Source organism: Urocitellus parryii, chromosome 13 (genome assembly GCF_045843805.1).
Source record: "Urocitellus parryii isolate mUroPar1 chromosome 13, mUroPar1.hap1, whole genome shotgun sequence".
In the NCBI taxonomy this organism is placed as follows: domain Eukaryota; kingdom Metazoa; phylum Chordata; class Mammalia; order Rodentia; family Sciuridae; genus Urocitellus; species Urocitellus parryii.
Window position 1 is genome coordinate 71,652,280 of NC_135543.1, and position 16,969 is coordinate 71,669,248.

General features: G+C 45.9%; 1 protein-coding gene across 1 annotated transcript in view; it reads left to right on the forward strand.

Moving 5' to 3' along the window:
* LOC113199021 (E3 ubiquitin-protein ligase RNF213-like) overlaps positions 1 to 15,491 on the forward strand; it is a 100,771-nt gene extending 85,280 nt beyond the window's left edge. Inside the window, exons 54-67 of the mRNA XM_077792174.1 lie at positions 355 to 449; positions 2,842 to 3,001; positions 3,590 to 3,770; positions 4,779 to 4,870; positions 5,431 to 5,682; positions 8,505 to 8,640; positions 8,982 to 9,065; positions 9,351 to 9,531; positions 9,756 to 9,957; positions 11,122 to 11,199; positions 11,735 to 11,929; positions 12,362 to 12,451; positions 12,535 to 12,713; positions 15,035 to 15,491. Of these exons, the coding sequence (XP_077648300.1) occupies positions 355 to 449; positions 2,842 to 3,001; positions 3,590 to 3,770; positions 4,779 to 4,870; positions 5,431 to 5,682; positions 8,505 to 8,640; positions 8,982 to 9,065; positions 9,351 to 9,531; positions 9,756 to 9,957; positions 11,122 to 11,199; positions 11,735 to 11,929; positions 12,362 to 12,451; positions 12,535 to 12,713; positions 15,035 to 15,188 (2,079 nt within the window). The 3' untranslated portion in view covers positions 15,189 to 15,491. The remainder of the gene's footprint in view (positions 1 to 354; positions 450 to 2,841; positions 3,002 to 3,589; positions 3,771 to 4,778; positions 4,871 to 5,430; positions 5,683 to 8,504; positions 8,641 to 8,981; positions 9,066 to 9,350; positions 9,532 to 9,755; positions 9,958 to 11,121; positions 11,200 to 11,734; positions 11,930 to 12,361; positions 12,452 to 12,534; positions 12,714 to 15,034) is intronic.
* Positions 15,492 to 16,969: the final 1,478 nt, after the last annotated feature.

The following is a 16,969-nucleotide window of genomic DNA, read 5'->3' on the forward strand; positions in this document are numbered from 1 at the left end:
CTTAGAAGTTATTAACACCATCATTCCTGGTGTTAGATAACGATGCTCTAGAGGCTGGCATGTTAGACACAGGGATGGAGAAGGCGGTGAATAGGAGAAAGGAAGATGGAGCTACACACACTAGTCACTCTACTTGGGAGTAAAAAACTTTATTTTTGGAAAATGAAGCCACATTTGCCCACGGACAGTATATGTGGTTAAGTGCCCACCCTCTCCCCAGGACTCCTGCTCCTCCCTAACACACACATGCACCAGATGCAGACTGTGGCACACACCACCTCCTATGGAGGGTGGCTTCTGCACATGTACCAATGCTGGATGCAGTGCTGACCCTGTGTCCCCTCTATGTCCCAGTGTGGCAAGCCGATGGAGCAGAGCTTCTGTGTTGACTGTGGTGCTAAAATAGGAGGTATCAACCACAGACCTCATGCTGGCTTCCAAAGTATCAGGTATGTGGACTCAGCTTCCATCCCTTGGAGCCTGAGGCTCTGGGCTGTCCATTCCAGCAGATGAATCGTATGAACTATAGGATCACCAACACCACTGTTCTTCATCTGGACTGTGTCATGTTGGGGATCCACATCAAGCACACCTGTGGGCATGTAGTGCTGAAGCTTTTTTGTTTCTTTGCTTTATTTTTGTGGTACTGGGGATGGGTCCCGGGGCCTCACACATCCTAGGCAAGAGCTCTGCCATTGAGTTGCACCCCTTCCCTGCTTTGTTTTTTTAATTTGAGAAAAGTGAAAGACAGATATAGTCAGTGTTTTTTAAAAACTTTTTTAGTTGTAGATGGATAGCCTGTCTTTATTTTATTTTTTCTTTTTTTCACATATAGAGCACAATTTTTCACATCTCTGGCTGTACACAAAGTAGAGCCCCATCCTTCATGTCTTCATACATGTACTATTTTATCTATTTTTATGCGGTACTAAGGATTGAACCTAGTGCCTTACATGTGCTAGGCAGGCACTCGGCCACTGAGCTCCAGCCTGAGCCCTGTGATCAGTCATATTAACTACAGCCATTCCTCCATATCTATGGAGACTTGTTTCCAGGACACTTTCCTCCATAGATACTCAGGTCCAGATGTTCAGTTCCTTTATATGTCATGGCACAGTATTTGCTTGTGGCCTACAAATATCCTCCTCTAAACCAGTTTTTTTTTTTTTAATGGTACTGGGGATTGAGCCTAAGGTTCTTAAGCACTGAGCCACAACACCAGCCCTTTTTATATTTTATTTAAAGACAGGGTCTTGCTAAGTCGCATAGAGTCTCACTAAGATGCTGAGGCTGGGTTTGAACTTGTGAACCTCCTACCTCAGCCTCCCAAGGCACTGGAATTACAGGTGTGCACCACTGTACTTGGTTTCTCATAAACTTTTTTTTTTTTTAAAGAGAAAGAGAGAGAGAGAGAGAGAGAGAGAGAGAGAGAGAGAGAATGTTTTAATATTTATTTTTTAGTTTTCTGTGGACACAACATCTTTATTTGTATATGGTGCTGAGGATCGAACCCAGCACGGCGCGCGTGCCAGGCGAGCACGCTACCGCTTGAGCCACATCCCCAGCCCTCCCACAGACTTTAAAAAAATCATCTCTAGGTTTCTTATTATACTTTATGCAAATTGAATGCTATGTAAATACTCATTTATCATATTTTTAGGAAATAGTGACAAGAAAAGAAAGCTACTCTTCAGTACCCAGTTCTTTCTGAATATTTTTGATTCATAGTTGGTTGAATTCACAGGCGCAGAATTGCAGATACATAAGGCTAACTGTACCAGATTCAGAAACTAGATAAAAATCTGACCTTCAGCCAGGAATATTGGTGCACACTTGTAATCCCAGCTACTCAGGAGGCTGAGGCAGGAGGATTGAAAGTTTGAAGCCAGCTCAGAAAACCTTATAAGACCCTGTCTTAAAATAAAAATAGAAAGGACTTGGGGTGTAGTTCAAAAGTAGGGTACTTTCTTAGCACATGTGAAGCCCCCACTCAATTCCCAGAACTGAAAACAATAAATAAAAATAAAAATCTGATCTCATAGTCCCATGCTTGATCCTGAGATGAGTGTGGCTGTCGGAGCTCCCTTAAGATGACATGCAGGACCTTCTACCTCACCATTTATCTGGCTTTTCTGTTACAAAGCTTAAAATAGTCTAGACTCTTATCTTCTTAAATTATCAATGTCCTTGAATCTTGAAAACTTTTTCCAGGCTGTATGTCCCAGTCTTTGATTTGGGAAAAGTGAGAATTACGTAGACAATCCCCACATGGATGCAAAAATGCCCCAAACTTGCTGTCATGAGGAAGGTGTTGGTCTCCATCCTGACACCCTGCACTAATGGCCACATCGTGCAGCCATTTAACATTGGGAAAGTTGCAGAGTTTGGCCATCCAACTGGGTGGGTCTAAAGAGAGAAGGATGTGGAGGCAGGTGGTCTAGGCTTGGAATAATTGGTTCTTTTAGTGTTTTCTTCAAATCTTGAAACCTAGCTGGGTGTGGTGATGCACACCTATCATCTCAGTAACTCGGGAGGCTGAGACAGGAGGATTGTGTGTTCAAAGCCAGCCTCAGCAAAAGCAAGGCACTGAGCAACCCTGTCTATCTAAATAGAATACCAAATAGGGCTGGGAATGTGGCTTTTTGGTCTAGTGCCCCCAAAAAAGTGGGGGCTGGGAATGTGGCTCAATGGTTGAGCCCCTGGGTTCAATCCCCGTTACCATTACCAAAACCAAAAAAACAAGAAAAAACTGGGAACCTAGTCGTTAAGATGTGAGGCCCCTGGAGCTGAGGAGAAACAGACATCTCTAGTCTTCATCCTGTTTCCTCTCATCCTTTCCAGAGACAGCACAGACAGAACCAAGACTGGCCATGTGCTGGGCCACCCACAACCCAGAGATGTCCTAGTAGTGTCTGACCGAGAGCTGTCCCCGGTCATCTTCATTCTCATTCGCCTACTCACTCATCTGGCTATGCTTTTGGGAGCCACTCAAAATCCTGAGGTATTAGATGCTACCACTAGACTCTCTTACGTTGCTATAGGAAGAACCTGCTGTGTTTGCATCCAGTCCTTTTGTCTACAAAGTCCACAGGGTAATGCAAAAGTTATAGATCCTACTTTTCCCTCTGGGGCGTATGATGCAATGGGGGAACTACTCCTCAGATTATGGAAAATCCTCTTCATTTTTTTAATTTTTAAAATCTGTTTTAACTGACACAAAACAATTACACGTTTGTTACAGTGTGACATCTTAGCATGTGTATACAAGGTGCAACAATCAGATCATAAAGTCTACTCAGAGTATACAACTCTGTCCATGCCCACACCTGGGCATGGGGAGGTGGTGGGACCCTGTCACCTACACCCTTGTGGTGGCTGCAGGAGGTGCAGGGCAGCATTCCCTGCAGCACCCAGATGACATCAGAGCCAGCAATCTCTGGCTCTACTCACCTCCCTCCCTTCCTCTGCTGCCTGCGTCATGCTGAGAGCACCCTGACCCCACCTAGAAACCACCTCTCCCCAGTGCTGGTGCTTCGCTCCCTTGGCTTCTCACTGTGTCCTCTACACATTGATCTCGTTGCCCTCACAGGCTGTGATAAACATCATCAAGCCTCCAGTGAGTGACCCTAAAGGATTCCTGCAGCAGCACATCCGGAGAGACTTGGAGCAGTTGACAAAGACGCTGGGGAAGAGTGCTGATGAGACCACCCACGTGGTCCACCTCATGCTGCGCTGCCTTCTCAAAGAGCAGCACCCACTCCCTGACTGGAGTAAGCAAGGGTTGTGGGCTGGGCATAACTGCCAGGAGACCAGGCTCCCTCAGCTCCTGGTGAATGGCATGACAGGAGTGGGAGCAAGCGCTCTGCTCTCCTTGCGGGGGCTGGAGGGGCTGCTGCGCTCCTCCCACACCTGCCTGGCTGGGGCCTGCAGCACTGATAACTGGTGCTTGTGCATGCACCATTAACCTGTGCCCTGGGAGCACGTGGCACCCCAGCAGGTGACATGTCCCACTTCTGCTTTCCAGAGATGTCACACTTGTACCCTGACCTAATATGTACATGTACACAATTTGTTACATAAACAAAGGAAGCTACAAAACACTGTCTGCTGAGCTAACTCTTGTACTCTAAACATTTAAATCCAGCCCCAAAGCAAAGGTCTGTGAGGGGACTCTGTAAGTGGTTATCTGAGTGGCATTAGGAGGGATTTCAGTTTCTTCTTGCTTACTTGCAAAAATCTTTTAAAACCATCATTGTGCCATTGTAGAACAATGTTGTTTAAAAGCATACAGATAATAACAGTAGCAATAAAATGTCTGTTACCACCACCGGAGAATCTGTTCCACTTCAGGGATGTCTATGTCCTCCCCATCTTAGCAACACCTCTTGTTCTGGTGTGGCTTCCACAGCACATGGACTCGGGAGCCCTAACCTGCTGCCAGCTCCCCAGGACCACCTTTGCCTACAGGCCTGGGGGCAGCAGTGAGGTGGCTCTGGGTAGCTGTCAGCATTGCTGAGCCCCTAGGCTTTTGAGTTCATGTCCTGTCCTTAGCCATTTGTTTAAAATATTTTCAAGGCCACAGCTGTGGGCTGGAGGGTTGTCAGAGACTAAAGTGTCTTCACAAGGCCTGGAGGCTGGTGTTGGCAGTACCTGGTGAACTTAGGAAGTTATCACCCCAAAAGGAGGACTATCTCTATTAACATTATTCAGTGTTTACTGCATAGAGAGCGCTGCTTTTTGTTTGTTGGGTAACAGACACATTTTGATTTTTTTTGTAGGACATTTAAATTTTGATGCAAAATTGTCAAAAAAAGGACATAGAAACAGTTGGGAAAAACATGTCGAAGCTCTTCTTCTACCTGAACTGGAGGTAAGTGGTGAGTGGTGACCACTCCTTAGCCCTCTCTCCAGGAGGGGGTCCCATTCATCTGGGAGCACTGTGGGCCCACTGTCCTCAGGAGGGCTGTCAGAGGCCGTGCCTGGAGAAAGCCCTCCTTCTGCTATCCCCCTCCTGCACGAGTCTTAGGTAAGGCCAAGGATTATCAGGAGTTCCCAGAGGGCAGATGGCAGCCTGCTCCACTGCTTTTGATAGCAGGATGTGAAAGTAAGAGGCAGAGACCCTCCAGAAATGCATCGACAATCTCTCTGGATTCATGACTGCTCTGCTGAGAACATCACAGAGCTGACTATCCATAGCAGGACAGGGAAGTCAGGAAGCAAAAGGGCAGTGAAATAAAGGCCCCAAGTCTCACTCTGTTTGTAGAGGCAAAAACCCTATGAACAAGGAACCCCCCAATCAGTGAAAGATGGCAAAAGCAAGCATCCGGGTTGTGCAGGCAGATTCCTAAGGAGCTACCGTGGGTCCAAGAGCTGCCTGGTTGTCTGTGACCATGTCTCACTTGCAGAATGCTGTGTCATTTCTTTATCCAGCATCTCGATAAGACCCTGCTGACTGTGAGCACACTCATCAGCCAGGATGAGCGCATCAGCTCTAGCCCTGTGGCCAAAATCATATATGGTGACCCAGCAAGCTTCTTGCTCCAGCTGTCCCAGAAAAGTGTGGCTCATTGCTCAAAGATTTGGAGCTGCAGGAAGAAGATCACAGTGGAGTACCTCCAGCACGTTGTGGAGCAGAAGAACGGCAAGGAGATGGTGCCCGTGCTCTGGCAGTTCCTGCAGAAGGTGTGTCTGCTTCATGGGCTGCCCCCTTCCTGGTAGACTTCCCCTGAGGACTGGGAGGCTCTGTGCCTGGGTTCAAAGTCATCATTCCTAGAGGCAGAATCCTAAGCCACCCCATCAGCACTGTGACTCTGAATGCAAGGCCTGTATCAGGAGTCTTAGGGAAGAGAGCAGAGATATTAAGACACATCTGCTGAAGTCACAGGAGTAATGTGCACATTACATAGTGCATGGTGAGGTTAGCCGTGATCTCTAAGGAAGGCCAGGAGAGACCACACTGGTTACTCGACTGTGAAACCTTGTGTTCATGTCCAGAAGCTGAGTAGGCGGTCACCAGCAAGTGCCTGCTGAACAGTCAAAAATATACACCAAGGGGCTGGGATTGTGGCTCAGCCATAGAGCTCTTGCCTAGCACGTGCGAGGCGCTGGGTTCAATCCTCAGCACCACATAAAAATGAATAAATAAAATAAAGGTATTGTGTCCAACTACAATTTAAAAATATTAAAAACAAAGAATGCACACCAAAACCAAACCAGAGCCCTCCCTGTGCCCTGCAGGTGGGAGGCAGTGTGCTGCATGATGGGGCTGCAGGGTGTGGAGTCACACCTGCCAGACCCAGAAACCATCCCCAGCTTTCACCCACTTGAGCTCTCCTGGGCCACAGTAGAGGTTCACACCACCTCCTTCATGGACCAGTACCACAGCTGGCAGGGAGCAGAATGATTGGGGAACGTCTGGTACTCACACTAGGAAGGACTTCATGTTAGTGTTGTGATCTCTTAGTAAGACACGGTCTTGTTTGAGTGAGGGTGCTGGATCCTGGCCCTTCAGAACAAAACCCAAAATCACATCAGCTACCACTGCAGTAGGCCTTGGTCTTTCCTTTCAGCAGCCTCACACCCAACTGTGGGCCCAAGAGTCAATTTTTAAAAAATTTTTCTCAAATTACTTATTTTTATTAATTCATTAGTTGTATACATAATGGGAATCGGTGTGAAATTTCCATGTATGCATATAGCATGCATTGATCTTGTCTTTGTGTCTGGCTTGTTTCACTTAACATAATATCATCTAGTTCTATCCATTTTGCTGAAAATGACAGGAGTTCATTTTTCTTATAGCTGAATCATATTCTATTATGTATTTAAACCACATCTTCTTTATGCATTCATCTGCTGATAGCCTCTAGGCTGATTCTATGTCTTATTGTGAATGGTGCCACATAAACATGAGCATGCAGTACCTCTTTGATACCTGATTTCCTTTGGAGTGGCATAGTTGGATCACATGGTAGATCTTTTTTTAGTTTGATGAACCTCCATACTGTTCTCTATTATGAGGTATTAATTAACAGTTGTACCCTAAGCATGAACAGCACCATCCAACAGTATGGTGTCTGGGATGGAATAAAAGTTGGAAGAATGAGAAAGCAGCAGCAGGTGCAAGCTCCATTCTTCTTGAATGGTTTCTTGATTGCTGCTGTGATCGCCTGAGGATATCAGACTCTTGCTCCTTCACTCTTCCAAAGTGGACTCTGCCACTGATTGATTGTCCAGGGAGTCTCCAGAAGTCTTTGGTATTGGACTGTGGTAGCAACATCAATCCCCCTTGTTCTGAGGCTTCTGCTTCTTGGACTGCAATGGTTCCTCCAGCTCCCCAGCCTGCAGATGGCCATTGTGGACTATCCAGCTTTTGGTTGTATAAGACATTCTAATAAATCCCCTTTTGATAACCATAAGAAAACCAGTTGTACCAGAAATATATTAGATTTCCTTTTTCTCTTCATCTATGCTAGCATTTATTATTTTATGTTTGGGTTCATCTATTTTTGGGTGTGGGGGACTAGTGGCAATGGAACCCAGGGCCTTCTTGGGCTTCCTAAGCAAGCAGTGCTCTACTTCTGAGCGACAGCCCCCATTTCCTGCTTTTTTTTTTTAAGACAAGATCTCACTAAATTGCCTAGACTAACTTAGAACTTGCTGAGGCTGGCCTTAAACTTGTCATCCTCCTGCCTAAGGCTCCCAAGTAGCTGGGATTGCACACCTATCTTATTATTTTTTTTTAATAAGAGTCATTCTAACTATGGTAGGATGGCATCTCATTGTAGTTTTGATCTGCATTTCCTTGATGGCTATTATATTGAGCATTTTTTCATGTATTTGTTAACCACTTATATTTCTTCTTTTGAGAATTGTCTATTCAGATCATTTGCTCATGTTTAAATTGGATTACTTTGATTTTTAAAAAATTTTTGAGTTATATATTCTGGGTATTTGCTGCTGTCAGGTGAAGAGTTGGCAGCTATTTCTCCCACTCTGTTAGGTTGTCCCTTCACTCTGTTGGTTGTTTCCTTTGCTGTGCAGAAACTTTTTAGTTTGATGTGATCCCATTTGTCATTTTGCTCTTACTTCCTTTGGTTTGGGGGTCCTATCCAGAAACCCATCACCTGTGCCAATGTCTTGGAGTGTTTCCCCTGTTTTTCTGCTGATAGCTTCAGAGGTCAAGTCTTACATCCGGGTCTTTGGTCATCTAGAGTTGATTCTTGTGCAAACTGAGAGATGGGGCCCAGCTCAGACCTTGAGGCAGCTTTTCATTAGAGGAGAGTGGGGACTTGATCCAGTTCATCCTACATCCCTCACCACTTGGTGAAAGGATGGGATGACCCCTTTCCCATTTGCAAGCTTCAGGGTAGAATCATGTAAAACAACCCACTGACCAAACTAAACTACACAGAAAGTCCCCAGCCTGCCCTAAAATCTGTACACCCCATGTTGTTTCTCAATTAAATAGAGGAAGTGTTACTGAGCCATCTTCTCTTCTCCAGGAAGCAGAACTGAGACTGGTGAAATTCTTACCTGAGATTTTGGCCCTGCAAAGGGATCTAGTGAAACAATTCCAGAATGTTCCAGAAGATGAATATTCCTGTTCCATCAGGAGTTTTATTAGCAGTCACAGTTCAGGTATGACTGCTGTCTGCTGCAACCAAAGATCAGGACCATCCCTGTTTGGTGGTTCAAAAGGATCATTCAGGCTGGGACATGAGGGTGGGGCTCAGGTCCTAAGGTAGAGAAAGAGGCAAAGGATGCTAAATCCCAGAGATGGCCATGAGCCACTGCTGTGGCTGGAAAGCCCTCAGCCTCTCCAGCTTCTCATACAGCCTAAAACTTGAAACTCAGGCATGCTGCTGAGTGAGGGAAGGTGCAGGGTCAGGTTCTTGGGAGCACGCCTTGTGGTTTGACCCTGGCCAGGGTAATGGTAGGGGTTGTTTCCATGGGGTCTTACCAAGTGTTGTGTTCAACAGAGGGCCTGAGGCAGCTATTCCACAACAGGATCACCACCTTCCTGTCCACGTGGAATGCCCTGAGGCGGTCACTGGAGACCAATGGTAAGTGTCCTCCTCCACGTGGCTCTGCCAGCACCCTGAGGTGTGTGTGGCCACGCAACCTGTTGATGGAGGTGCTGGGATACCTGAGTCAACCTCCAAAGTCACCCTCAGTCATCTCGAGTCTATAAATATGGAATCAGAAAGGAGTTGGGGGCACTGGAAACTTAACAGCCAGGGCCTAGATCTTTGGACATGGCTGCCCGTGGCTTCCCTTCTCTTCCCCTGCCTCCAGACAAACGCCTGGAGCAACATCCCTTTGCTTAGTAATGACCCTGTCTTTTAAAGGTGAAATCAAGTTACCTAAAGGCTACTACAACTCTGAGTTGGATCTGGACACAGATTTTAAGGTCATCCTGCCCCGGCGTCAGGGCCTGGGGCTCTGCTCAACTGCATTAGTCAGCTACTTGATTAATCTACATAATGAAATCATCTACACGATGGAGAAGTTCTCCAAGGAAAACAACAGGTACTGCGTAAACTCACCACCCTGCCACCAAGCTGGGCTGCAGACTCCAGCCAGCAACAGCTCCTGTCCCCCAGATCCTCTCTCAGCCTTCCTCAATAAAGCCCCGTGTTTGCACATGGTTTTCACTTGCTTACACTCTAATGCAGAAGCAGGAGCATATGCCCCAAAGCCCTAGGCCTCACACGCCTGCTCTGGACACCAAGACTGTATCTTGTGTCCCTCAGCTATTCCGTGGATGCCTCAGAGGTCACTGACCTGCATGTTGTCAGTTACGAAGTGGAGCGGGACCTGATGCCTCTGATTCTCTCCAACTGCCAGTATCAAGTGGAGCAAGGTGGGGAGACCTCGCAGGAATTTGACCTGGAGAAGATCCAGCGGCAGATCAGCAGCCACTTCCTCCAGGGCAAGCCCCGGCTGACCCTCAAGGTAGCTGGGCCCTCTGCCAACGATCTGCTGTAGTTATGAACAGCCCTTGTGAGTTTCAGGGGGAACAGACAAGTGACACCCAGGCTCTTGTCTGTGTTATCACCTCCCCACTGTGTTCTGTGGTCCCTACACCTTCTCTGGGCCGGGAGGTGTCCCCAGCTCTCTTCCATATCACCATCACTGTCTGCACCTGTCCCCCAGGGCAGCCTCAAGTCTCAGTGGACTGGGTGTCCACCACAGTTAATGGCACCACCAAGAAGACCTCACTGCTGCCACCCCTTCAGTTGCATATGCAGTCCGTGCCCAGGAACCACCACACAGACCTTCCCCATTGCCTCGTCCTCTGACTGCCATGGCCTTGGCTTCACTTCAGAGCATTCAGCCATCAGTCCAGCTGCCCAGTGCCAGCAGCACCACTTCATCTTAGTTTCCTGCCAGAATGCCCCTAGGCGGGGAGCATCAGTGCAGGCACCCCTGGGAAGGGGCAGTCAGGAACCCCACCCCCAGCCAGTCCACAGCATGTGGACAGTTACATGGCCTCCACCACACTCCCCCATCTGGCACAGAGGCCCTGTCACCTGGCCCCGGCCCGACCTTCCAGGTGTCTCCAGCCCCTTCCTTCCTTGCTGCATCACACCCTGTGACCTGCCTCCTGACTCCCTGAGCACAGTGGCACTTCTGTACTGTCCCTTACCGTGGCTGCACTCATCCTTACAAGTCCAGTCAGGTGTCATTCTCAGATGTATTTATTCCTCCATTGTAGTCAGCCTGTCAGTTGTTTGAGCCTAAAGCCATTTTTAATTCATCCTGACAGTGGCTGCCTCGTGCACAGTCTCTGCTCAGTGTGGCTGGAGAGATCACAAATGTGCACGTTCCCATTCCTGTTCCTCCAGCGCTCTTCCTCTCTTGTGGTCGGCAGATACACTATTCTACAGGGCAATATCTGCAAGGTCACTGTAGCCAGGCTAGATTTCTTGTGTTACTGTGTCCAAAGAGTGCTGGTGGAACAGTGTCATCAGAACACAACAAAGTTACATGCCTTGCCCAGGAATATACTGTCCGGCTTGGTACTTCCACTGAGTCACTGCTGAAGAATACACCTGTCATCAGATGGAAGCCTCCTCTATTTTAATTTCCAAAAACTTTTTTTTCTTTCTCACTTAGGGGATACCCACGCTGGTATACAGACATGACTGGAACTTCGAACATCTCTTTGTGGACATCAAGAACAAAATGGCACAGGTGGTCATGATAAACCCTCACTTGCAGGGTTGTTCCATCCACATACGTAAGGACAGTACAATCTCATCCTGGTGTCTGCTATGAGCACCAGGCTTTCTGACTCCCTGAGGAGCTTAGGGATCCCAGAGCTCAGAGAGGCAAGCAGAATGGCAGATCACCAAACTTTCTTGATGAGAACAGACCAGCCCCTTGGGGGTTGTTTTCTCAATGATGATATCAATGTCCAGCAGCAGATCAGCAGCTGCTTCAGGTGCTAAAGGTTACTCCTGCTCCTTAGGTTCTGCTACCGACAAGTGGAGAGGCTCTTGTGCCTCTGTGTGTCCTCATGGATCATGTGGAGGATTCAGTTAACTTGGACCCATTTCTGTGCAAAGTCTGAAAGGCTGCGGCACTCAGCATCAGCTCAAGCACAAGCATCAGCTCTTACCACAAGTGCTGGATAGTTGGCCCGCCTGTGCTGGCAGCTCACAGTTAGGCTCTCCAAGTAAGAGAAGCAATAGCCTGACCCAAGACTCTGTCCTGATTTTGGTTTTAGAGCCCCCTCCCCAACTCAGCCATGGGTGCCATCAGTGGAGAGCTTCGGTCCTACAGCGATGCCTGTGAAGCACTGTCTATCATAGAGGTCACTCTGGGCTTTCTAGGCACAGCTGGTGGGGATCCAAATATGCACCTAAATGTGTATGTCCAAGACATCCTGCGAATGAGCGACCAAACAACTCCGGTTTTAAAGGTAGGTCTTGTGTGCTTTTCAAGGAGAATCAGCATCACCTGGTCTTAGTTTCCTGCCAGAATGCCACCACGCAGGAGCCTGGTGCAGGCATCTGTGGAAAGGGGTGGTCAGGAACCCCACCCCTCACCAGTCCACAGAATTTCAGTGCACACTGGGGACAGGAGAGGCAGGGACGCTCAGTGCTGACCACCTAGTAGAGCAGGATGCACAGGTGACTGAGGACATTGACTACCTGCTCACTGCGTGATACTCACAGTTACACGCTGCTGTAGGAGGGGGAGACTCTCAGATGTTTCCAAGATGAGGCAGGTAGACTCGTGGATGGAACAGAGATGGCCTCATGATGAAAACAGACAACATTAGGGAGAAGTGCCCTTGGGTACCACTCAGAGTGAGCCTTCACTCCTACTTGGGACTCTCTTCCTTTTCCAGGCTTTAAGCAGATGTCAGTTAAAACATGCTGTTGCCCTCTGGCAATTCCTCTCTGCTCATAAGTCGGAACAGCTACTGCGACTGAAGAAAGTGAGTCTGCCTGCCTCTGCCCAGACTGAGGGTGCTGCACACTGGTCCCAGGCTTTGATGTTGTACTTGTTCATCTTTTTTAGGATCCCTTTTGGGAAATCAGTTCTAGGTACAAAGCAGACCTCAGCCCAGAAATTGCTAAGCTCCTCAGAACCTTCCTGAATCACACAGACCTGGATGCTTTCCTCATGGAGCTCAATGAGCTGATGGTGTTGAAACTAAGAAACACCCAGGCCCAGGAGAGCTTCAACCCTGAATGGAGGTAGGGTGTGCACACCTAGAATGTTTGGCATCTCCCTTGACATGAAGGTAGTTCCACCTTACCACAGGACCCTCTGTCTACTGTTCTCCATCACCAGAGCAACTGAGAACTTATTTCTTTGGTTTTAATCTTTTGGGGACTTCTAAAAGATAACTGTGAAATCATATATGCTCATTATAACAAGTAGACCTAACTATGTCAAAGAAGTATGCATTTTAGATTAGGTAGATTAAGCTACAACAATGTGTGAAATCTGAAATATCCAAAATCATGAGAATTTTACATTTGTGTCAATCTAATGGCCAAAAAATGGTGTCTTGTTTTCACTTGTTTTCCTACCTACTTCTGTGGCTGGGCACATTTTTAAATCTATCACCATTTGTTTATCATCCTCTGAAATAGCTCTTGGTAGCTTCTGGTTATTGGGCAGGGCAGTTGATCTGTTTTTTTGTCCTTCCTTCCTTCCTTCCTTCCTTCCTTCCTTCCTTCCTTCCTTCCTTCCTTTCTTTCTTTCTTTCTTTCTTTCTTTCTTTCTTTCTTTCTTTCTTTTTAGTACCAGAGATTGAACCCATGGTTACTTAGCTACTGAGCTGCATCCCCAGGTCTTTTTTATTTTTTAATTTGAGATAGGACCTCACCATTGCTAAGGCTGGTCTCAACTATGTGATCCTCCTACCTTAGCCTCCTGAGTTGCTGGGATTGCAGGCATATGCCACTGCCCCTAACCAGTTTATCCCTTTTTAAAAAATATTTTTTAGTTGTAGATGGACTCGATATCTTTATTTATTTATTCTTTTTTTATTGGTTGTTCAAAACATTACAAAGCTCTTGACATATCATATTTCATACATTTGATTCAAGTGGGTTATGAACTCCCATTTTTACCCCGTATACCGATTGCATTATTTATTCTTATATGGTGTTAAGAATCAAACTCAGGGGCTGGGGATGTGGCTCAAGTGGTAGCGCGCTCGCCTGGCATGCATGCGGCCCGGGTTCGATCCTCAGCACCACATACCAACAAAGATGTTGTGTCCGCCGAGAACTAAAAAATAAATATTAAAAAAAAAATTCCCCCCCCCCTCTCTCTCTCTAAAAAAAAAAAAAAAGAATCAAACTCAGGGCCTCATGCATTCGAGGCAAGCACTCTATCACCGAGCCACAACTCCAGCCCTTATCTCACTCTTTTTAAAAAATATTTATTTTTAAGTTGCAGATGGACACAATGTGTTTATTTTATTTATTTATATGTGGTGCCGAGAATCAAACCCAGGTGAGTGCTCTACCCAGCCCCTTTATCTCTTTTTAAATGATTTGTAAAAAGCTCTTTGTATAGAATAGATTATTTCCTTTGATCTACATGTTACAATTGATAGAAGTAAGAAATCAATTGATAGGATTTTTTCATAAAGCCTCTGTGGGGCTGGGTGCAGTGGTGCATGTCTGTAATCTTAGGAGCTCAGGAGGATTTTAAGTTCAAAGCCAGCCTCAGCAACTTAGCAAGGCCCTATCTCTAAATAAAATATTGAAAAGGGGTGGAGATGTGGGCTGGGATTGCAGCTCAGTGGTGGAGCACTTGCCTAGCATGTGTGGGGCACTGGGGTTGCTCCTTAGCATCACATATAAATAAACAAAATAAAGCTATTGCATTTATCTACAACTAAAAATATATTTCTTTTAAAGTGTGAGGGGTGGGTGGGGATGTGGCACAGTGGCTAAGCACCCCTGGGTTTAATCCCCAGTACTTCCCCTGCCCCCCCCAAAAGCTGCCACAGGGACATACTTCCTTATCACTTCCCAGGGTGCTAAGCCATACTGTTTTCTCCTGCTGCTTTTATAGTTCTCCATTGCACATTTCTTTCATTAGTCAGTTCACTTTTATGTGTGCTATGAGGCAGCTATTTCACTTGGCTGGCTTTCTGGATGGACAGTCAGGCTACCTTTGCTGTTTCTGCCCTCAGGCCGTATGGCACATGCCTGTACAGTAAAGTTCCCCTTCCTAGAGAATTTGCAACCGTTGGTAAGATAAACCATGAGAGGGAACACCTTCCTTTTTCTGAGTGGCAAAGCTTTGTTTCTGATGCAGCCAGCCAGACCTGTCAGTGGAGTGCCTGAAATGGCCTAGCTGAGCATCGTCGAGGAAGCTCCACCCCCCAGAAGCCCTGAGCCTAGGACTCTAGGTCCAGCTCAGGAACTGGGCAGCTGGCTGACCTGAAGCTGACCCTAAGTACTTTTGGTCTTAGCACCCCAGTCCTATAAAGAGTGAGAGCTGATAGGCTCCTGAATGCTCTAAACACTGTCTCTTGTGCCTGATTTTGCAGCCTGAGGGACACTCTGGTGAGTTACATGGAAACCAAAGAGAGTGAAGTTCTTCCAGAAATGGAATCCCAGTTCCCAGAAGAGATACTGCTGTCCAGCTGCGTCTCTGTATGGAAAGTGGCAGTTTCATGGAAACAGGACCGGCAAGCAAAATAGGACTCTCTACTCTGTCCCTTTATGTGATGGGGACATAGCTCCCCTCCCCTCCACTGTGCCTCAAGGGCACCTGGAAAGACAGTGTTGGAATAGCACTGAATTCAAGGCCAGCATGCACTGTGCCAGCTGATGGATTTTTTTTTTGCTTTTTATTGATTTTACTTTTTTTTTAAATACATAACAGCGGAGTGTATTACAATTCTTATTACACATATAGAGCACAAAATTTCATACCTTTGTATAAAGTGTGTTCATGCCATTTTATGTCTATATACATGTACTTTTGTTGCATTACAATTCTTATTATACATAATCACCACATTTTTTTCATATCTCTGTTTGTAGGTTGACACCCAACTCATGTCTTCATACATGTACTTTGGATAATGATGTCCATCACATTCCACCATCCTTGCTAATCTCCTTCTTCCTCCCTTCCCCTCCCTCCCGTCTTCCCTATCTAGAATTCATCTATTTGTCCCATGTTCCCCCTCTCTTCCCCATTATGAGTCAGCCTCCCGATATCAGAGGAAACATTCGGCATTGGTTTTTTTGGGGGGATTAGCTAACTTCACTTAGTATTATCTTCTCCAATGCCATCCATTTACCTGCAAATGCCATGATTTTATTCTCTTTTATTGCTGAGTAAATTCCATTGTGTATATATGCCACATTATTTTTATCCATTCATCCACTGAAGGGTATCTAGGTTGACTCCACAGTTTAGCTATTGTGAATTGAGTTGCTTTAAACATTGATGTGGCTCTGTCTCTGTAGTATGCTATTTTTAAGTTCTTTGGGTATAGACTGAGGAGTGGGATAGCTGGGTCAAATGATGATTCCATTCCCAGATTTCCAAGGAATCTCCATACTGCTTTCCATATTGGCTGCACCAATTTGCAGTTCCACCAGCAATGTATGAGTGTATTTTCCCCCACATCCTCACCAACACTTATTGTTATTTGTCTTCATAATGGTTGCCATTCCAACTGGTGTGAGATGACATCTTAGAGTAATTTTGATTTGCATTACTCTGATTGCTAGAGATGATGAGCATTTTTTCATGTATTTATTGATTGATTGTATATCCTCTTCTGAGAAGTGTCTGTTCAGGTCCTTGGCCCATTTGTTGATTGGGTTATTTGGTTTTTTTTTTTTTTTGGTGCTTAGCTTTTTGAGTTCTTTATATATCCTAGAGAATAGTGCTCTATCTGATGTATGAGGGGTAAAAATTTGCTCCCAGGATATAGGCTTCTCTGTTCACCTCACAGATTTTTGCTTTTGCTGAGAAGAAATTTTTTAGTTTGATTCCATCCTATTTATTGATTCTTGGTTTTAATTCTTGTGCTATAGGAGTCTTATTAAGGAAGTTGGGCCCTAATCCTACATGGTGAAGATTAGAGCCTACTTTTTCTTCTATTAGACGCAGAGTCTCTGGTTTAATTCCTAGGTCCTTGATCCATTTTGAGTTAAGTTTTGTGCATGGTGAGAGATAGGGGTTTAATTTCATTAAAACTGCAAATGGATTTCCAGTTTTCCCAGCACCATTTGTTGAAGAGGCTATCTTTGCTCCAATGCATGTTTTTGGTACCTTTGTCTAATATAAGATAATTGTAATTTTGGGGTTAATTTCTGTGTCCTCTATTCTGTACCATTGGTCTACCAGTCTATTTTGGTGCCAGTACCATGCTGTTTTGTTACTATTGCCCTGTAGTATAGTTTAAGGTCTGGTATAGTGATGCCACCTGCTTCACTCTTCCTGCTAAGGATTTCTTTAGCTA